At 45.4% G+C, this 22,386-nt stretch overlaps 1 protein-coding gene across 1 annotated transcript in view; it reads right to left on the bottom strand.

Moving 5' to 3' along the window:
* The window catches only part of LOC136941692 (copine-8-like), a 28,102-nt gene that overhangs the window by 4,682 nt on the left and 1,034 nt on the right, over nt 1-22,386 (bottom strand). Inside the window, exons 2-15 of the mRNA XM_067234242.1 lie at nt 16,582-16,622; nt 13,255-13,301; nt 12,595-12,698; nt 9,878-9,917; nt 7,623-7,699; nt 5,503-5,566; nt 3,982-4,085; nt 3,059-3,163; nt 2,328-2,369; nt 1,951-2,026; nt 1,375-1,431; nt 981-1,042; nt 677-723; nt 244-425 (exon numbers count right to left, since the gene is read on the bottom strand). Coding sequence (XP_067090343.1) covers nt 244-425; nt 677-723; nt 981-1,042; nt 1,375-1,431; nt 1,951-2,026; nt 2,328-2,369; nt 3,059-3,163; nt 3,982-4,085; nt 5,503-5,566; nt 7,623-7,699; nt 9,878-9,917; nt 12,595-12,698; nt 13,255-13,301; nt 16,582-16,622 — 1,048 coding nt within the window. The remainder of the gene's footprint in view (nt 1-243; nt 426-676; nt 724-980; nt 1,043-1,374; nt 1,432-1,950; nt 2,027-2,327; nt 2,370-3,058; nt 3,164-3,981; nt 4,086-5,502; nt 5,567-7,622; nt 7,700-9,877; nt 9,918-12,594; nt 12,699-13,254; nt 13,302-16,581; nt 16,623-22,386) is intronic.

The following is a 22,386-nucleotide window of genomic DNA, read 5'->3' as shown; positions in this document are numbered from 1 at the left end:
GGGGGGATATAGGAGGATGTGGTGGGGGATATAGGAGGATGTGGGGGGGATATAGGAGGAGGAGGATGTGGTGGGGGATATAGGAGGAGAAGGATGTTGGGGGGGATGTAGGAGGATATGATGGGGGATGTAGGAGGATGGGGGCAGTGGATGTAGGAGGAGGAAGAAGATGGGGGTAGGGGGGTAGGGGTTGGAGTAAGAAGAGGATGGGGAATATGGGAGGACAAAAGTGTCTCCTCTCACCAGGGCAAACTCGTGTGAGACCCGACCATCAGGGGGCAGCTTGGCACCGAAGCCCAGAGCAGGGAACATCTTGTCGCTGTCGTAGTCCTGGATGATCTCCCCCACAGCCCGCAGGGCCATGGCATAGGCGTTCAGCTGGTAGGGGCTCATGTAATGGAGCGAGGTGGGCTGGGAGGGGTTACCTGACAACCAATGGGAAGACTCACATGGTTAATACCAGGTCCCCTTGGCTTTAAGCTATATGAAAAAAGTAGAATGAGTTAAGAAAAAGTTATTGAAGAGTATAATAATAACAACGGTGTTGTTAACCATTTCTATACCAAATAGACATGATCAAAGAGACTGTCAAACACTGTTGAAACCGAAAAGCCGAAACACAAGCCTGTGAAAAAGTTTGACACTCAAGCAAAATGGGCCGTTGACGGACACTCACCGTTCGAAGCGGTGAAATCGATTGCCACCGTGAAATTAATTTGAGTCCTGCGAGAGAAAAATCTGATTAAGGAGAGGGGAACGTTGTGAATTATCGATCAAACGAGATTTGATCGCGGCAACCTGAGTAACGTCGTCGCCGAGGCGGACGGGTGTGGTGAGCAGTGCCGGTGTACTCGGTGTACCGCATCACATAAGGACAGTAAGTGGGTCAGAGTAGCTTTGCTTCCAGTAAAGTAAGCATGGTGGTTTCCTTACAGCACAGTTGTCCTACAGGACAGACTTGGCTTTCATTCTCCACTCACCCGCCTTTGATGTAGTCAAGGAAGGAGAGCTCTGTATCGACCAGGCAGGACAGTAGAGTCACCTGTCAGGGGAACAAGGTGGGCGATGAAGGAGAGAAGGGATGGTTTGGACAAAAGGCCGGCATTTCAGAAACGCGCCTTCAAGTACGGCACGGCCCCCCCGTGGTGATTCGATCGTTATGTGACAAAGGTCATAAGAGATTGTTACATTTCAAATCTCGATCATGACACTTCCCAACAGTGCTCCTAAGAACTGTGGACAGCAGCAGGTTACAAACAGTGAAGCCACATGCAAAGTTCTCATCCATGACATGAACAGGAGAGGGAACAGCACCGGGAGACTGTGGGAGGCAGGCGGCCGTTCTGAGCTGAGTGGCATTAGATATTGACTGACCGTTCCTGAGTTGAGGTATTTCTTCTTCTTCTTTCCTTTCTTCTTTGGATTTAGCACCTGCAAATGAACATGGCTGGGTTTACTTCAGCGGCTTATTGATCCCACGGTTGAAAACAAAGGCTCGAAAGCAGGCGGATCCTGACCCAAAGCCTGGCTTCCTTTCATCAATCAAATTGACTGTGCCATGACAGTGGCTGGGTGAGAGCCAGAGATAATCGTCCAGGCTCTGTTAGGATGTGCTAGGGAGGTTCTGTGTCGAGACCAACAGCTTAAATAAGGATGTATGAAGGGGAAAGCACACTGCAATCTGTCACTTGGTGCCCATGTTCTGTCTGTATTCTCATCAAGATGTGCTGTAAACCTGTAGTGATTGACTCTTTGCCTTCAGGATTAATGTTCCACGCATAAAAAAGGTTGACAGGGCAGTAAGAGACAGCCTTCAGGTCAAAAGACCTTGTCCAGGACAACGTTTACAGGATATTGATAGCCTCAATGTGTCTGGCTCTGTGTACGGGTGTGTGTGCGTGTACTATATGTACGTGTGCATGTTCACATTATCTAGCGTAAATCTCTCACCTCATAGACGTGGAACTGTGACTGGCCTCTAGACATCTCCCTGTAGCTGGTGCTGAACTCTCCAATGAAGTCATGACTGGACGAAAAACACAAGACAGCGGGACATCATTTATAATCGTTTCCTTTCACCTGTGAAATAACTTGAATAAAATGCCCATGATACCTTTCCTTGTGAGTCAAAAACAAACTTTAAAAAGAAAATGACTAGTGGAAGATATATGGTGAACACATAGTGTCTCTTAATTGTTCCTCAATTTCGTCTTCTTGTAGAACTTTAGCATCGCGAAGGGCAGCAAATATGGAATTTTCGACAAACCGTGCATGTGGGACATAATTAAAGTCTGAAAGAAAGCGAGCGAGTGCTAGTGCCTGCTTACCCTCCATCTCTGTCCCAGTCATACACTTCCACCTTTATGCTCCTGTGGTGACAAGAGAAATTCTATTAGAAAAACCAATTAGTGAGGAGATTGAGAATCTTCCTTCTTCGAAGGAGAGCTGCTCATCTGTGTAAGAGGGTGATTGTGACTCTCTACTGGCAGCCTTCAGACAGGTAGTGCTAAGGTGTTGAGATTCAGCGCACAAAAGAATGCAAGATATGACTGGCAGGGGACAGACATTTAAGTGAGTCCTGCGCCGTCAGCTACCAGAACATACTTGAACGTTTAATATGTGTAAGGGTGAACCAGCAAGGAGTTGCTGGCTGTAAAATCAATGTCTATTCATAAGTGCTGCTTACTTTAAGTGTGTGCTGTTTAGGCAGCATCAAGCTCAGGGGAGAGCGGTGAGTCACTGCTGGCCACTCATATAATGGAATAGCATTTCACAATAATGACGGATTGGACTTATTAAGCGTGGCTTTCCCACCAGGTCTCAAAGCACGTTGGACCCATATGAGGCTCTCTACGCCTTGTTCGTCACGCCAAGCTTGTGAGAGATTTTAGGGCACATTGAAAACCAGGATGCAACACAAGGGAGACCAACCCATTGACGTATCTATCCCCCAGCATGTTGACAGAATTGGAGGGGGAAAAAAGAGAAGGAAAAAGGTAGTCGAAAGTTAACTTCTGAAGGAGCTCTGCGAATTGTTTTCAAGTCTGTTGCAGCGTACCTGTCGTAGTCCCCGTTGCAGAGGGCTCTGACTGGGATCTTGAAGGCCTGCCACACCGGGTCCAGAGTGTTCTTCACCACCTCTGTCTTATGGCTGATAGTGAAGCTGTCACATACACGCAGGAGAGTGCACACACAGGCAGGCAGACAATTAGGAGGACACACTGTGGTAGCGAGATTGTGAAGAGCTCTTGCCAAATGTGGGTAAAACACTTCCAAATGTAGTCAGTGCACTTCTCCGTGTCCACTGTTCTGTTTACAACTTCATTTGCTTATGCCAACCCCTACAAACACTCAAAATGGGACTCCCTCGTACAACAACAACAACTGCTCCCACTTTTGTATTGTTACCGGAGGCAGAGCGGATCTGTGCGGCCTGTTCTACCCTGGAGCCAAACACGGAGCGGGCTTCAGTAAAATAAGCCAGCTGCACTAAAGGAGAATGGGTTACGTGCCTGACTTGGAAGTCAGCGTGGATAAAAGCATCTGCCGCCCATGGCTTTCCATAGAGTCTGTGCTTGACCACAGATGAAGCCACCTCCACACGCCTCGCGTTCTTCTATCGTCTTTCTTCGCCTTTCCTTATTCCTCGTTTTCATCTCCCTCCCTCCCACACCCATCTCCTATCCCGTCCCTTTTGTCTTTTCTGGCATCGGCGAGGATACGGGGTGCATGCATTAAATGTTTCCTTCTTGGCTGTTATGTAACATGACAGTGTCGCCTATAACATCCTTTATGTGAAAGGCTTTCTGGAGCGTGAACAATATTGCTTCCTGTCTACATGCCTTAAAGGACTTCCATGTCCACGGGTACAGAAACGAAAAACAACAATTGAGGCTGGAAATACGACACGATTGCGTAGCGCTCGGTGGTTTTCGGAAAACAGCGCGTGGCTCATCGCGCTGGTCGGTGCGGTCAACTTACGATCCGTCCTCGTTGCTGCGGTAAAAGACGAGGAAGGGGTCGGACTTCCCGAAAAAGTCTTTCTTGTCTAGCTTGTTGCCGCAAAACTGCAACATCACTGACTCCTATAGGGTGGGTGAAGATGGAGGGAAAAGAATAGCAAAGATTATATTGGACCAACAAGGCCCTTATTCAATCAAATTGAGTTGATAGGGTTAGTGGGGAACAGCAGGCCCCTTGCAGGGCAGGAATCAATGCCCAATTCCATTCATGTACTCGATGAAGCAATGTCCACAGAGCACATGGGCTCTCTCGCCTTGAAATCTGGTAATCCGTTTAAGTGTAATACGATTTGGGTGAGTGAGTGAGTGGATGAGTGTGTCTGTGTGTGTTTCTGGCTGCATACATATCTGCTCATGTGTGCAACTAGGAGTGTGCGTATTTTCTTTTATGTACGTGCATGCAGCTATAGTTTTGGTTTGTGTGTGGGCAGCACTGGACCAGTACAGAATGTGCTTGCTTTACTGTACTTGTTGCAAAATAATATAATTAATAAAAAGGCTTATAAATGTCCTATTTGTCTGAAATACATGCTAATGTTTGCTCAATACAGAAGCTCAACCAGCTGATTGCAACATTAGTACAGAAATGGAAAACACGGACATGGTACATGGACCAGGAAGATGGAAACATTAAACATTAAACTAAGTCACCATTGACTATACAATATCATTAACAGATCAATATAGTAGTAGAAAGGCATATTTAATTAACTCAGCCTATGAACTAAAATACAAAAATACAAAGATTTCAATACAAAGTTGCTACCTACAAAATGTTATATATTTGGTTTATAAGCCTTGTAAGCTGTGCAGGCTCTGTGGAAAGGACACTTAATCACTGATTCTCTTGATCTGGTACTGCCTGTTAGTGAGTCTTTTGGTTACAAGACCCCCCCCACAAATTATATATATATATATGTTTATATATATATATATAAACATATCTTAACCTAAAATTAGCTGCCCTGCTAAATATATTATGTCTTATGAAAAATGTTGAGCATTTGATCATCAAGAATTGATTCACAATGCAATTGACGTACATTTTTAATTAATATGAACATTACAATTATGGAACGCAATGTAAAGCATCACAGCAAAACTACAAACTGTACATTGAAAAAGAAGAAAGAGAAGGTGGTCCATGGAGATAGGAAGCTAAGGATCGAAAGTAATGTACTTTATCAATTAATTATGCAATACATGTCTGCTGTGTACCTATGAAAATGTGGGAATATGTACCGGTATGTGTGTGTTTACTGGTACTGTACTACACGCACAATGCAGAAAAACGTGCCACCATATCACCAGAAAAAACCTGCTTAATGCAAGTGGTCTAATTAACAGTTCAATAAAAACTTCAAAGTAAAAGTATATATGTCTTTCTAAGACGGGGTGGCGCAATTAAAAATAAAAATAGAAACAAGAAAAATGTTTGCTTATGAAGGACAAATATTCACGATTGTGAAGCAATATTTACCCTGCAGTTGCTCAGCTCCTCTGCTCTGACAATGATGGTGCCACACTTCTTTCCAGGAATACCACTGTAAAAACACCCGAGAGACAGACATTTTCACTCTCCATTCCAGTGTTTACAGGGCCGTGCAAGTGTTTCCTATACTAACAGTCATTAGCCTGACAAAATAACATTTATTCACATTTAGAGAGTGATGCCAAGAGAAACCGACCACTACTATAAATAGTCCAATGAATGTCAGGACCAGGGGCTGGGTTTGGACTGGGGAGGGATGATGGGTCATGTTGTTAAGTAGGGCTCTGTAATGGAACAGAGATTATGCAGCTACATGCATGGAGAAATCTATGAAATTCAAGTGGGTTTGAGGAGGAAAAAAGGAACGTTCTAGACTTGAGGGTTTTGGGATGCACGGAGAAGCACTTTCTGAGATGAACTCACTTCGTAAGCATAAAAACATGGACTTTGGAGGGGAGGTAAAAAAAAAAGAGAGGAAAGAGAGACAGTGAATGGAAAAGATAATGAGAAAGAAAGACCAGCCAAGGAAAAGGAGAAGAGAAGGAGGAGGAGACAGAGAGAGAGAGACAGCAAGTTAGAAGTGGAGCACATGGACAAGGGAGGGAGCTTTTGAAAAAGAGTACAGATCAAAAAGGGATTAGCAGTGAATACACGGTGACAACCTGCATTTCCTATTGTACAGGAGTCCATCTTCTCTGCCTGCTCGCCCTCACCTGTAGAACCATGCTGTAGGCTATAGCAACAGAGGTCCTTTAGAAACTAAACACTGTCATCTAAATCCTCCTCCGCTGGTTTGATACACTTTTCACGACACAATCGTATTAATTGTAATTGTACGCTGTATATATAAATGACTACCTTTGACAACGATTCATGCTCAAAACCTCAGTAGTAGGATAAGAATTCTAGTAAGATAATGTAATATACCTGACATAACCGTGTATCATTTGTACCAATTATACAGTATACATCCTGTTTAGGAGCTAACACCTCCAACAAATGGTGCTATAGAGTGCTTGGTGCATATGGTCATCTGGCCCTTGGATCTTTATTTGCGCAATCTCCACGCACTTCACTGAGCGCGCGAATGCGAGGTTTTTTATTCATGTAAATGGAGGTGCTGCTCTTTAGGGCAGTGAACTGGATGTTCACACACACACGCCCACACACAAAGAGAGCAGAGTCCCCCCCCCCACACACACACACATGCACTAAATGGGTGCTGGCTGAGGGAGTTGATTACGTAACGCAACAACAGCGGTACATCCTTCCATGTTACGTCATCGTCTTCAGGGTTCCTCTTCGTCGGGCCTATTCAGCTGCAACTGCTCATTCATGCAGAAACACACACACACCTAAACAGGATGCAGGACCCCATTCACAAAGAGCAAAGACGACGGGGGGGGGGGGGGGGCGAGGGCTCAGAATACGCTCAGCTCTCAAACAGAGCACAGGTCAATGGTTTGGGGATTTAAAAACAAAAAATTGCCCAGCAACACATTCACTCCACACTAACCCTTAAAAATAACGTCAACGCAGGTGATAGAGACTCTCGGAAAACCTGTGGAGCTGGAGAGGCGTCCAACACACGGATCAATAGAGAGAACATAGGTGGTTTCGCTGGTGTATACACCTTTTTTTTGTGTTTGGGGGTGGGGGGCTTCCTATTAAGTGGATTACATTAAGGCCCTATAGTGGTCTCGTTATTTATTAATCTCACAGTGAAAGCTGCAGATTGTTCCTGTTCTGCTCACGCGCTATTCACAAGGGCCGGAGACAATGAAGCAAATTTCCATTTCGTGCATGTAAGTTCCGTTTTCACTCGAGTCGATTCAAGGTGTCGCCGGCAGGACAGCACATTTTTTAATTTTCAATTGGGACTGATTGAAATCCATCCTTGAATTTGCCATAATTGCAGTAATACTGGACCCAGCTGTGATGGATTCACAATGAACTGCTGACAATGCTAATTAAATACAGCAGCAGCCTTAAAACCATCTCATTTGAGTTTGCCTCTAAGCTTCTAATCATGAGGACCATTCCAAAACAGCAGAGGCAGGGCAACATGTGTGTTGCGGAGTGTGTTTTTGTGAGTGTGTGTTACTTACATTAGGGGTTTCTCCATGCGGCAACCCATGGATCCCACCACCTCCCCCAGGGTACAGAAAGCCTGGCCCAGAAAATCCTACACACACATACACACACACATGCACCCCCCCCACACACACACACACACACACAAGAGAAAGAGAGCTTTCAGCTTCCAATCCAAATGAAGTGTAATTGGGGACATCAATATGCAGCACACTATTTAATGTATAATTTTCCACATACCATGAGCCTACTAAAGTCTTAATGAGCTACCATACCATTCTGGAGCATTTACAATTAGGACAGACGATCCATCTGATTATGTGACACACACACTCACTCACTCACACACACACACACGCACACACCCGCACGCATCCGCAAACATCCTTCGTCTCAAGGAAGACATTTTTGTTTTTTATCACCAGAATACTAATAGACATTTACCATTGTTTTACTGTGGCAATGGCCATTAGATTGTGTACGAGTGTGGACTGGGTGAGGATGATGCTGCTGTGTTTCCAAGTATACAGCAAGTGAACAATCGAGGAGGCACACTGTACTACTGTCTCTCTCTGCGGGAATATCTTCCCTGTGACATTTGTGTTTGGTCTAAAGGACAGATGGTTGCTCTGGAGATCTTCGCGGTTGCTGAACATCCCTTCCTTGTCCCTCCATGCAGCCATGGTTGCTATCCACCACCATACCCCAGCCCCCTGCACACCCCTGTCCCCTCCTCTGACAGAGCAACCTCCTCTCATTGTTTCGGTTCAGCTCTCCCCGAGAGGGCTTTGTCATCTGGGATGCACAAGATAGGCTTGCATTGTTTATACATGCAGAGCTGACATTAACTGGTAAAAAAAAAAAAAAGACTTTAGTGGTAAACAATTGCTGTTGGGGTTTAAATTAAAAGATTTTTTGGACTGTAATCATTTCAGGTCTGTAAAATGGCACCAAAGGCACCAAGATAGCAGGAAAGCAGCAAAGATGAACCGCAGCTACACGGTAAACCAACAGGTTTCTATATTTTTTATACAACTCAATCCACATTGCATTCAACCAAGCGCGGTTCAATAATCACGATTAACTACTCTCCAAATATAGTATATAAGGATATATCTATCCCTGAGGCTTGATCCGGACCAGGTAATCTCCTGTATGGAAGGGAAAACACCTGCTGTATCATCCACCAAGACAGACACTGCATATTTCCTCGGTTTCCCTGGTTCCCTGGTTGTTCACAGGCAGTGAGAGGAGCGTGGAGCATGGGCCTCCAATGGAGACAACGGAGCCAGCGCTCCACATCTTCAATCCCACACATCTGTGGTGACGACAGGCCGCATCCAAGCGTTTCCCCGGCCCTCATACTGAGACTGACTCCCTGTGGCTGGGGTCTGGGCTTTCGCAGCGAAACAACCGACAGGCCAAATGACACAAATAGACGCGGCTGCGTTTCAAAAGGAAGGACGACGAACGCTGACTTAATGACGCCTTCCCGAAGCCTTCAGAAAAACCGACGGCCACACGGGTGCATGGAGGCGGACAACTAGGCGGGGAGACGGAACAGCAGACGGACAGAGAGACTGAAAGACGGATCGAAGACGAGGCGTCTGAGTGATTTGGGGAAGGTGCCTTATTCCCTCAACCAATCCGCCATTTCACGAAATAAACAAACCCGTGTGTGTCTTCCTGTGTTGTTAGGCTGTCTAGTCCAATGCTATCTTGATAATGTAACCTATTTTCAAACACAGTGTGCTTACTGTAAGACACCAGACACCTCCTCTGAACACTCCCATAATCTGCTCTGCCACTAAGGTAAAATAACAAACACCTGAGGTGGCATGCAAAACATACCAAAAGACAGGCCCGTTCGCGTTTTTGAAGGCTGTGGGAGTAAAGAGTGCTACTGTAGCAAGATAGAGCCTTGTAGCCGAAGAGGAGCTGTGTCTAAGAGCCTTCATACAGCTATGTGATGCACCTGCCTGTAAACATGCCCTGCAGGGCGGTAACAACATAGAGAGCACTTTAAAGCACTCAGAACTGACTCAGTTGACAATTAACCACACAAAGCACTATTGCTTGTGACAATGAACAACGTTTGACTTTGGGAGGATCAAACTAATACCTGGCCCCCCTTGTGATACTGTGTAAAGGCTTGGGTACCTGAAGACTATTACAATTCATTGACACTACTGTAAAACCAAGACTGTCGCTATTCTCATGAATGGATGGGTGATCATAGAGGAGGACTATGGAGGAAAAGGAAACTCACATGTTTTGACAAGTTGTCACTCTTGGAGTCCAGGTCATACCTGCGGATGAATGAGAGATGAATGGTTGAAACAGATTGCTTGTTTGAGAGATGATGAATCGTTCGAACCGACTGCTTATTTGAGTCTTTAACGGTTTGACATTGACCTGTATTGCAGTAAATGAGTTTGTTACAGTACGACACTAGTGAGGTCATGATTAAAGTCTTCACAGCCCAACAGAAACACGGTAGTCAACGACTCGGGCAATTGGCACACAGTAGCTCGCGCCACACTGACACACACAAGCATGCACGTGACTAAGCTCGCTCGCTTGCCCGCTTTCCAAAGGAGACAAACGCTCTCTGCGTCCTCTGCGACATTGCAAATGAACTACTATTCTGTACATCCACTCTTTCATACAGCGACCAGGTGTCCCCACAAAATGGAATTTTCATTAAAACTACACAACGCCGTTACGCAACGCGCGAACGTCCCAACGCGCAGGTGCGCCTCGTGAGCTGCGCGCCCGTGCCCCTGCCACTCACAAACGTTCATAAATGATTCATTTAATGAGTAGAGGGAGAGAAGAAGAAGAAGAAAAAAACGAAAACACGAATATACACGCAGATGTACACGTTTGGCTGCACACGCCTAGTCTCACCCACCCACACACGCGCGCGCAAGAAAAGCACACTCGAAAGGGTTCGTCAGAGAGGATGCCCCCGGGCATCTCACGAGTGTGTGCCTGACGCGCGCGCCGTGCGTGCACGTGGGCAGTGGGGCAGAGTTACATTTACATTTATTCATTTAGCAGACGCTCTTATCCAGAGCGACTTACAGTAAGTACAGGGACATTCCCCCCGAGGCAAGTAGGGTGAAGTGCCTTGCCCAAGGACACAACGTCAGTTGGCATGACCGGGAATCGAACAGCCCGATTCCCTCACCGCTCAGCCACCTGACTCCCCCTGAGAGTTGCTCTCTCTTGGTCCACTGGAGTGGTCTGGAGAGGACACTCAGAGGTTTATGTGAATAGTGCGTAACGATGAGTAACGACGGGGAACATTTAGGCGAACAACGCACCCTCGTCTCCGAGGTTGGAATGATATGGATAAATGAGGGGAGACAATACGGTCATGTTTTTCATGGAAATGAGCGATAAAAGGGCTTCGTGACGCGAAGCCTTCGTAAGCAAAGGATTTGCCTCTGGAACATCTTGTGCTAGTGCTTCGGGTCAGAATCTCCCCGCATGTCGGCGGTGGTGTGAAGGACTGTGTACTCTGTTAGCACTTTGAAATCATACATTAACATAAGTGGTTAAAAACCGGGTTGTGTCCATTAAAAAAACATGAGGTATACTTCTAAAGCCTCCCTATGACTACACTCCTGTATGCCAGGGTATCCTTAAGTAAGCCTCCATCAGTCTTGAAAGAAATATAAGCTTCGAAAAGGGGAACTAAGCTTCGTGGGATGAGGCTTATGTGTCGATAGTGGCTACTGGGCCCAACAGGAAGGTGCGGTCCGATTGGTTCCTTCCGTGGAAGTCCCCAGCATGTGAAGGCTGTGGGGATGGAGCATCTACACCGGTGAGAGGAGAGTGCTGGAGAGAGGGAGGTGAATGGGTGGGGATGTACTGTACTGTAAAAGGCTCTGCCTCCCAGGGTAAGAGATGATGATGGGTGACTGAGCAGGATTTCCCCACTGGCTGTCTGAGTGTGTGTGTGAATGTGTGTGACAGTGGTGGCGGCGGTGGTGTGTGTGTGTGTGTGTGTGTGTGGGGGGGGTGCTTAGTAGAGTGTTTGCATGCGCATCTGTGTATGTGCTCGTGGGTGTATGTGTGCGTGGCGGTGCGTGAGGTGGAACGAGGGTCCGCATTTGTGTAGGACAGCCTTGGCAGCCAGCTCTTGGCTGCGAGTCGTTTGTGCGCCATCGGGTCTGTAGATCGTAATACGGCCTGATGCTCGCCCACTCCCAGGCCCTGTTGGGAGTCCACTAATCTGCAAACACATACTCCATCATCCCTCATCTACTTCTTAGCCTATCATCCCCCCCCCCCCCATACTACCCGGACCTCCTTCAAACTACGGACATTCCATCTTAGTGTTTCCCCTCCCTGCATCTCTTGTCATCACACACGCATCGTATGCAGCCGACCAACCAATGAAAAAAAACATAACATTTGATGGACATTCTCTCAAGCCAATACAGACACGCATGCACTTGTTTGGTAGCTTTCTCACTTATTCACTCGCCCCCATTCCAAAATGCAATAGAAATCTCAAATTCTTTGAGTACTGTCAATTTTTTTACTTTGTTTGACTAAATTGATGTAACAGAAAAATGCATACAGATGAATTGTAGATGGGATATTTGTGTATCGGCAGTGGAAAATAGCAACTGTTCTTAATGCATGACTTTGCAATATTTTTTTTTATCTTACTAACATTACTAATTACTGTAAATGAGGCCAAAAAGTATTCAAACTAACACACACTAACAACTTATTTTGTTATGTCTCAAAGCATGCCTGGGAGAAGTGGAATTCAGACCGAACAGCTGTTGAAAAAGGGAGGCGTCTCTCTCCTCACTCTCAATGAATATTTCATTTCCAGCCCGACTTGTGTTCCACACAGAGCAACACTCTCACGCACCCACGCATGCCTAAAAACACTGGAGAAAAAAAACCTACACAGACACGAGCATGCATAGGCTCCCACAAAACAGTCAACTCTCAACTCACAGGTCAAAGCGTAGATTCTGTCTCTCTTCAAAGAAGTAGTCGAGGATGAATTTGCGGACAAAGTCTGGGTTCAGAGTGTTATCAATAACCTCCGTCCGGCAAAACTAAGAGAGGGTAAAGAATTAAGGGCATTGTGTGGGGGGTAGTGGATAATATATTAGATTTCTACAGTACTTAATTACAAATCATTTACGGTTGATTTTGTCAGACGTTTTTGCAATAAGTAGCAGCCAACCTCTAAAAAAGATATGAAGTGTGCTTCTAAAATTCCCACATTCCTTTTTTTAACGTCGCCCTAATCTGAAATGATTCTCTTTAATCACTAAATGAGGGCAGCACATGAAAGGCTCCTGCTTTGCAGCAAAGGTCTTCAATCTGCAAGCAATCAGTATGACCTTTAAAGGATCAGTATTGTACACTGCATGTGGTGATTTCCCTGCTTCTTAACTCTTAAGAAGCTAAGTTGTGATTGTAATCATATCATTATGTGTAGCTTTAATAGCTGGATGTAACCCACATAGAAATGACAGAACTTAGCGCTCACTCTTAGCAAGTTACTTTACCACTTAGGTTACTCTACTAACTTGTGGGCACAGCCTTGTATCTATGTTTGGAAAGATGTAGGGGCTTGGAACCCACTTGCTCCTCGCCTGAACATACCTCTCTCCATTCTCTGTTGGCAATTCCTTGAGTGTACAGCACACAAACTGTCAAAAAAACAGAGCAAAGAGAGAAATATATTGTTAAAACAGCAGCTATAGGAACATGTGTTATTTAAGGTTACATACTAGAAGAAAGGCTCATATTCAATATCACTCGACCTGTACTTTGCTTTGCATGTGCGATCGTCTTTTGTCGGGACAAAAGGCATCGACTTCACAAGTACTTGAGGGAATACACTGCAATAGACCTTGGTATATTTAAGTGGGCATGTTATTGCTTGATTGATTGATTGACACTGTGTGTGTGTGTGGGGGGGGGGGGATCATGCAGGGGGCAGGGGGAGGGGTGTGGAAACACTACAATTAAACCTTGATCGTTCAGCTGGTTGGTTACACTTGTAAGCAGGCGGTACTTTCCCATGGTGGACAGCTACAGTACGATCGCATCTGGCTGATTCAAGCAACTTAACTCTGACACACACACACAGATGCTTATTATACGCAAAGCACACGCACACACAAACAAACCCATTCCACCTGAAAGCAAAACCCATCTGTTTTAAGCCGAATGATGCTTATTGCTGTAATCGGAGCCAGCCACTTTGTTCCTTTGGGAGCATCCCTACAAACACACCTCATCGGCAAGGTCAAAACCTACCCTTCCATCCCATTCCACCTGACTGGATATGATAGCACAACTTGAGAGACTGCAATAAGCCTCTGTCTGCCCTTGCTAGCTCAGCGCACCAAGCACTTACTGCAAGATCATTGGAAGCAAGCCCATTATCTAGCGAGCCTGCAACCGCGCCTGGCTGTTAGCCCACAACAGCATAGCAGAGTGCCTGGGCTCAAATGTGTTTCGACTGGATAGCTGTGTGCGGAGAGACTATGGTACGCTGTGTATGGTGTGTAGTATGTCTGAGGTATACTGTATGTTGTGCAGGGTGTGTATAGTAAGTCTGGAGTATACTGTATGTTGTGCAGGGTGTGTATAGTAAGTCTGGAGTATACTGTATGTTGTGCAGGGTGTGTATAGTATGTCTGGGGTATACTGTATGTTGTGCAGGGTGTGTATAGTATGTCTGGGGTATACTGTATGTTGTGCAGGGTGTGTATAGTATGTCTGGGGTATACTGTATGTTGTGCAGGGTGTGTATAGTATGTCTGGGGTATACTGTATGTTGTGCAGGGTGTGTATAGTATGTCTGGGGTATACTGTATGTTGTGCAGGGTGTGTATAGTATGTCTGGGGTATACTGTATGTTGTGCAGGGTGTGTATAGTATGTCTGGGGTATACTGTATGTTGTGCAGGGTGTGTATAGTATGTCTGGGGTATACTGTATGTTGTGCAGGGTGTGTATAGTAAGTCTGGAGTATACTGTATGTTGTGCAGGGTGTGTATAGTATGTCTGGGGTATACTGTATGTTGTGCAGGGTGTGTATAGTATGTCTGGGGTATACTGTATGTTGTGCAGGGTGTGTATAGTATGTCTGGGGTATACTGTATGTTGTGCAGGGTGTGTATAGTATGTCTGGGGTATACTGTATGTTGTGCAGGGTGTGTAGAGTATGTCTGGGGTATACTGTATGTTGTGCAGGGTGTGTATAGTATGTCTGGGGTATACTGTATGTTGTGCAGGGTGTGTATAGTATGTCTGGGGTATACTGTATGTTGTGCAGGTTGTGGATGGTATGTCTGGTGTGGATGGTTTATGTTGTGCAGGGTGTGTATGGTGTGTAGAGTGTGTATGGTGTGTATGCTAAGCAAGGGGTGTGTATGGTGTGTAGGGTGTGTATGTTGTATATGGTGTGTATGTTGTATACGGTGTGTAGTAGGGTGTGTATGTTGTATATGGTGTGTAGTAGGGTGTGTGTGTTGTATATGGTGTGTTGTAGGGTGTGTATGTTGGATATGGTGTGTATTAGGGTGTGTATGTTGTATATGGTGTGTAGTAGGGTGTGTATGTTGTATATGGTGTGTAGTAGGGTGTGTATGTTGGATATGGTGTGTAGGAGGGTGTGTATGTTGTATATGGTGTGTAGTAGGGTGTGTATGTTGTATATGGTGTGTAGGGTGTGTATGTTGTATATGGTGTGTAGTAGGGTGTGTATGTTGTATATGGTGTGTATGTTGTATATGGTGTGTAGTAGGGTGTGTATGTTGTATATGGTGTGTAGTAGGGTGTGTATGTTGGATATGGTGTGTAGGAGGGTGTGTATGTTGTATATGGTGTGTAGTAGGGTGTGTATGTTGGATATGGTGTGTAGGAGGGTGTGTATGTTGGATATGGTGTGTAGGAGGGTGTGTATGTTGGATATGGTTTGTAGTAGTGTGTATGTTGTATATGGTGTGTAGGGTGTGTATGTTGTATATGGTTTGTAGTAGTGTGTATGTTGTATATGGTGTGTAGTAGTGTGTATGTTGTATATGGTGTGTAGTAGTGTGTATGTTGTATATGGTGTGTATGTGGTGCTGTGAGAGGGAGCTCAGCTGTGGGAATGCACATAGCTCCTTTCATCTTCTAATGAGGCGCAGAGATGCATGTGGGCTCCTTTAGACGTGTCCAACACACATCGCACACCGTCAAACACCCACAGCTTTTGAGAAAAAAAACTACATTGTTTCTTTGGTATATGTGAACATTCTCCATTCTCAATTAAAAGAGCAATAAACCAGTGTATGATAGAAAACTGGTGATGCAGATTCTACAAAAGGTGAATGGTTGAACAGGATTGTGTCAAATGCACGTCAAGACACAATGACTAACAGGCAAATAAAAACAAACCAACAAACACACACACGTTGAACACTGTCCGGCCATATAAGCTAATGTTGATGTCGTACGTGAGGATCCCCGAGGCCTCCGTGTGTGTGTGTGTGTGTGTGTGTGTGTGTGTGTCGGCCTTGGCCCCCCTGGCCTGCTGAGGCAGTCTAATCCTCTGTGACTGGGTCCAGTACCGTCAGCAGCACAGAGACATGGAGGCAGCACAAGTGCCTCCTTGGATAAACGTACGGCGAGCCTCTTGGATGCCTCCCCAGCCGCCCGAGACCGACCTCCCCCCAAACTGCTGACAGAGTCCCCTGGAGCACCGGCGGCCGGCGAGCTCCCGTGGAGGTGGAACCCCAACACTAGCGAGGGCTGTGGGAGGGCGTCGATGAGGACGCCCTGCCGCCTCTCACTCATTGTGACATCCGCTGTGACGCATACAACCTCTGACATATGCAAATGTACACTGATTCATTGGAGGCGGGGGGAGGGGGGGGGGGGGGTGTTGAAGTCGACGTGTATATGCGTGGGTGCAGGCATGTCACAGGAGACTTACTTGGGTCTGATTTGGAAAAGGTATCTCTGTCCAGCAGGTTTCTGAAAAGGAAAAGAAACAGAATCGAGACGATTTCGAAAAACGCATGGTATGATGTCATAGGAAACAGCCCGGCTTTCTGGAACTTGGAGGTCACCCTTAATATGGCCAGTTCCTTTGTAGTGGGTTTACTGATCCTCAGAGGAGTAGTCACTAATGTTGAGCTAATTATCCAGAAAGCCTAACCTTTACCCTAACCGTCCTCCTTCCCAATCACAAGGCTTCTAGTACCATGTCAGGCTCGAGATATGTAGAAGCATTCCCCCCAACTCACCATTTTCCACCTGAATGCATCGGTTCATTTTGAGGTGGCTGGCCAAATGCTTAACCCTTGTGTTATCTTCGGGTCATTCTGACCCATCAGTCATTGTGACCCACCGTCGTATTGCGACAAATTTACCTCCTACAAAAACAAAGTGAAGCATTTTCTTTTAACTGTCGGGCTGTCTCAGACCCCCCACATTGCAATGGTTAAAAGAAAATTTTATTTGTTTTTGTATTGGGTAAAATTGGGTAAACACAACGGTGGTTCGTTATGAACCTTTGGGTCATGTGACCCAAAGGCAGCACAAGGGTTAAACTGGTCTAGAAAGTTGCCCTTTAAAGGGCTGCCAAAAACAATGGGCATTGAAAGGTTATTTATGGATTATTTCATTTTCAAACAGAAACTATCAGTTTTTCAGTCCAAATTTCTATGGTGTTATCTTTTGTCCATCTTCGATAGACAGCATTAATTGATTTATTTGTCTTTGTGTCATTTGTTTCAGCTTGATACATGCTAAATGAATCCTCACAAAGGTAGAATATATTTTCATTGTGATTTAAAAAACGGTTGCTTTTCAGGGCTTCCCTGGATACGATTTTTAAGGCCGAAACATCAGGCATTGAGGTGATCTCAGATCAACTATCAGTATACGTTCAACCAACAAGCAGAATATTCTAATCTCCTCCCTGTCCACATATCAAAGGATCACACCTAAACTATCAACATGTGTCCCTTCCCCCTCCTCCTGAAGCGAGGAGCTTGGAAGCTGCCAATCAAATATTTAAATGTGTATAGAAGTCCACGCCTATTGAACCCTCAGGCTTGGATAGAAGGTCAGACAAGCTAAGAAACCGCCTGCATTAAAACATCTTCATTGTTAAAAAATAATCTGTGCTTGAACAAACTGACAGTGCCTTTAATGTACAGAAGAGTCCCAAACAGATGCTCGGAGCAATGAAGGTATGCTGCTGTAAACAGGCAGAGAGGAGATGAAATATTCACGCAACAACAACAACAACAACACCAGGGCACCAGAGATGAGGTGGAGCGAGGAAAAAGAGGAAGAATGAAGGACTGGCACACAACCTGGGGTCGGCAGGGAGTCCCAGCATGCCACACCAGAGGCTGCAACAGCAGGGCTGTTGGGTGTGGTTCCACTCTGTTAGTCACAGTACACCAGGTTCAGGGTTCGCAGCGATGGGAACTAAGTCAGTCCAAACACGGGAAGGAACTGAAGCTGAACTGAAACTCTTCTCACAGCTTGAACCGCTGCCAAAGCTTACATTAAACCCAAAAACCTTTCATAGGTCTGTTTTGTTTGAGAGGGCTGCGAGCCGTAATGATACTGACTTATTGAAGAGGCAAAAAGATATAAGAATGGGTATCCATCCGGCAAGGGGCCTGCATGACATGCAGATAAGCTTCTCACTATCATGCTAGCTAGGGGGATGCGCTGCTTTGTGACAAGCAGAGAGTGTCTTTAGGCGATTGATTACTAGTGATGTATCTAGATCAGCCACCCATGTTGTGCTGATCCCAGTACGCCCCAGATGGTATAACGCCACGCTTGGCTACCTCTGTTAGAGCACGCCCACTAGCATCCACTGGGCTGAAAGACCACAAAAAAAGTGATAATAAGCGAAAGAATTGGGGCTGGTCGCATCAACTGAGCACGCATGTCAGATGACTGGAATGAGGGACCTTAAACATGAAATGCCATACCTAGCAAGAGGAAATCTCCAGAAGCCATTGGCTGAGCCAAGCTTAAGACGGGAAGGAGAGAAGACAAAAGAGGAGGAAGAGAGAGGGAGGTGCGTGCGCGCGCGTGTAATACAAAGAAAGAGAGAATGGGGCTGAGTTAGACACCAGCTGGTGCCCCTGTACCTGAGGGCAGTTGCCTGCCTCTGACTGGCCATTCAGGACAAATCTTAAAATGGTCCTTTTCACCATGGGCAGCCCAGGAACTTCAAGATAGGCCAAGAGGAGGGACTTGCTGATCATCAAACATTTACCAACATAGTCCCATCACATCAGAATTACATTTGGAATCCCAGCAGTTACGTCAGTCAACCAACATGGAAGACAAGACAACCCACTTCAGCTCCACATGCAAGGAGGGAGACTTCCACCTGACAAGTCAACGCAGATCAGGCTTACACGGATGTGTTCAGAAGGTTCAGAGCTAAAAGGAAAAGGAAGAAAAAGGACTAAGGAATATGACATCACGGGTCAAGGTTTTAAATGCTATTGACACCATAGACCCACCACATTCGATTTCTATTGATGAACCGTCAATGTGATTTTTTGTCCTTGCGAGACCGTGCTGAGGCGGGGGGAAACCCAGTGACTCACAGACCTTGACGCTTCCCTAGCCTCTTCAACACTTGCCCTGTTTGGGGTTTCATATGGTCTTGTGAGTCACCCAGGCAACTGACCACCCTCTCTGACCCACCCAGCTCCACCATAGAAAAGCTAGTAATTCAATGAGGTAGGCGGAGGAGCATTTACAGCATATTGAGGAGTGAGTTTAAGCAATTTAACTCGGTTATATCGCTACCACTAACCCCCCTGCCCCTGACCTCACTCATATCCAGTACGCCACAACGACGCCAGCTGGTGGAGCTGAGCCTAGCTGTGCAGCCAGGGTCTCCGGCACCACTGTCACAGGTGCCATTGCTTCGCTTGTCAGTTCTGCTTCCTTCCTCACTTGCCCTTTGCGGGGTTGAATCTCCTGTCCTCTGCGTGTTCGTTCAAAGATGACAGCGAGTGATAGAATATTGATAATCATGAGAAAAATCTGTTAGAGCGCGCATCTCTTCTAGAGCCCGACCGATATATCGGCGGCCTGATATTATCGGCCGATATTGGGCATTTTCCAAACTATCGGTATCGGCATTTATAATGGCCGATAAATGAATATTAATGTTTATTTTTTATTTTTTTATTATTATTATTGTGTTTTTGTTCAAAGGACTTTAAGTTTCATATCTTAAGTTTGTATTTTTATACATTTTATTTATCAGAAACTGCATTAACATATTATTTTAGTGAGGAAATAATAACAGGAGTCAGATGGCTGAACAGTTAGGGAATCGGGCTATTAATCAGAAGGTTGCTGGTTCGATTCCCGGCAATGTCAAATGACGTTGTGTCCTTGGGAAGGCACCTAACCCTACTTGCCTCGGGGAATGTCCCTGTACTTAGTCGCTCTGGATAAGAACTTTTGCTAAAAGTGACTAAATGTAAACTACAAATAACTACTGTTAGGGAAATCAGTTTGTTTTGTTACGCGTTTCTGGATTTTTAAAATATTTTTTTATATCGGCTGATATCGGAATATCAGATTTTTAAATCACAAAATATTTGTATTGGTATCAGCCTTAAAAATCCTTTATCGGTCGGGCTCTAATCTCTTCCGTAGATGACCAGCATTAGTCTTTTAACATTATACTACATGACCCAGTATACACTGCATCTTCTAAGTATATATATCTCTAAGTATATGTCCCTAGATGTTGGTTGTAGTTATTAAGTCGTAGGTCATGGTACCTAAATGCAAGTGTGCTCCATCCAAGAGCTCATTGCTGAAGCGTATTGATGAAGAGTGTGGGCTGTATTAGGTTATGGTTAGAGAATCTGCATATTCCCACTATGGGAATGCAAATGTCAGCTAAATGAAATGTTTTTAAGCTTGCATCAGTTGCTTAATTCTCATGACAGCCAAGGTGATTTCTATAAAGGCTCTTAGTGTGGTCACAGACTTCAATCATTTCATGTCAACAATGCAGCATGGCACTAGTCTCTTGGGAAGGCCTCCTTATTGGTTTGACTGAAGTCCATTGATTTGGTTTCAAATAGACCTGACGAGAGTTTTAAGATCAATCAACCTTTGAACAAAAGAGAAAAGGAGTGTCTTTCTCTGGGAAAAAATGGTGGCGTATGACCCTCGCCCAGAGAAGTGAACAGGGAAAATCGAATAATATCTGGTTGTTAAACAAACTTGATGATGGAGAAGGTAAATCTTTGCGTGGGTGGCGGAGGTGGAGAGGGAGCTACGGTAACAGGCAGTGTGTGAAAGCGATAGAGGCAATGTCCTCTCCGCTAACTAGTTAAAGTAGAGGAGCTGACTGTGCCTTAATTAGACCAAATGGTTCCTTCAAAAGCTCATTATCGTGGCCGCTCAGCATGACCCCCCCTGGTTCGGGCCCCTATGCCACTGGCACAACCTTGCCGCCACCGTTCCTTGTTACCCTGGAAACCCATGGCAAGGAGGGCTGATTTGCCATGCTCTTGTTTATGTACCGTCAAGCCTTCTTTGACCTCCTAAACCCTGATGTCATCATATGAACCTACTACTTTATCATCTCCAGGGTGGAAAAGTGGCCCCTGATGTTCTGTTTGGATTCATTCTCGCATAGTCTGCGGTGCTTGTATTATGCTGAGCCTGTACATGGAAAATTGGGATGGATATAGCTCAGCGGAAGAGCACTTGATTGCAGATCAAGAGGTCTGCTGTTCAAATGCCCCCCTGTGCGTCACTGGGGATGAAAGTGTCTGCTAAATGAATACATTAAAATGGATCTGGAGAGGCTAGTTGATCTACCCATGCAGGTACCATTGATAACCGCACGGTACATTCTACAGCACTGTAATATGCCCACGGAGAAGGAAACGCAGACTAACCGCAGTGTCAAAACAGCTTATTCTACAAACACAATTCACACTGCTACTAACACACAATAATAATTCCAAAGCATGTGCATCATATTCCTTGGAGAATATCTGGTGTAGCTCAGATCACCAGCTGGGTCGAACACATTGTAATGTAACAAATGTATTGCTGTTGCATGTGGCTTCTGTACAGGAATAACCTCAATTTACAGGAGACAGTCTTTTGTCACCTTTCTCAAGGAATATGAACTCTCCACAGTGACATATTGACCTAGCTCACTGCAGGTGGGTGCCTGACTTCAATACAGCCTTGTCGCAACATGTCAATTCCTTCAAAAGAATTCTCCGGCTCTTGTATGCCCAAAGGTTGACCATGAGTCCGTGACTCATGGCCGTCTATATGCCCCCCACGGTTCAGGGAGATGACAGTAGCAGAGATAACAAGACTGAAACACTCTCCTAGATTAGAAACATTCCCTCTTCCCAACACTGTTTGATCTAAACGGCCTTTAAAAGCCGCCAGGCGCTTCATCCAACAGTCAGGGAAATTCTGCATGTATTATTGAGCGCTGGTGATCAAGGGTGATAGCCGCTCATCAGTCGTACAAAGATGTAGAGAGTAGACAGGATGTTGTTCCAGCAGATGGCAGATAGTTTGATCACACTGATGTAAAGTGCAGGGAGCTGATCACGTTGCCCACAGATTTAAGAGGGAGCTGATCAAAGTGTAATTTCTTCAGTCTCACTACGCCATGCAATGAATGTCATTTTTATTGTGTCATTTTGTTTTTCTCGTTTTGTATTTTCACTGGACATTTCAACAAATGGTG

The sequence above is a fragment of the Osmerus mordax genome, chromosome 4, assembly GCF_038355195.1.
Source record: "Osmerus mordax isolate fOsmMor3 chromosome 4, fOsmMor3.pri, whole genome shotgun sequence".
NCBI classification, from domain to species: domain Eukaryota; kingdom Metazoa; phylum Chordata; class Actinopteri; order Osmeriformes; family Osmeridae; genus Osmerus; species Osmerus mordax.
This window is presented reverse-complemented; position numbering and strand designations above follow the sequence as displayed.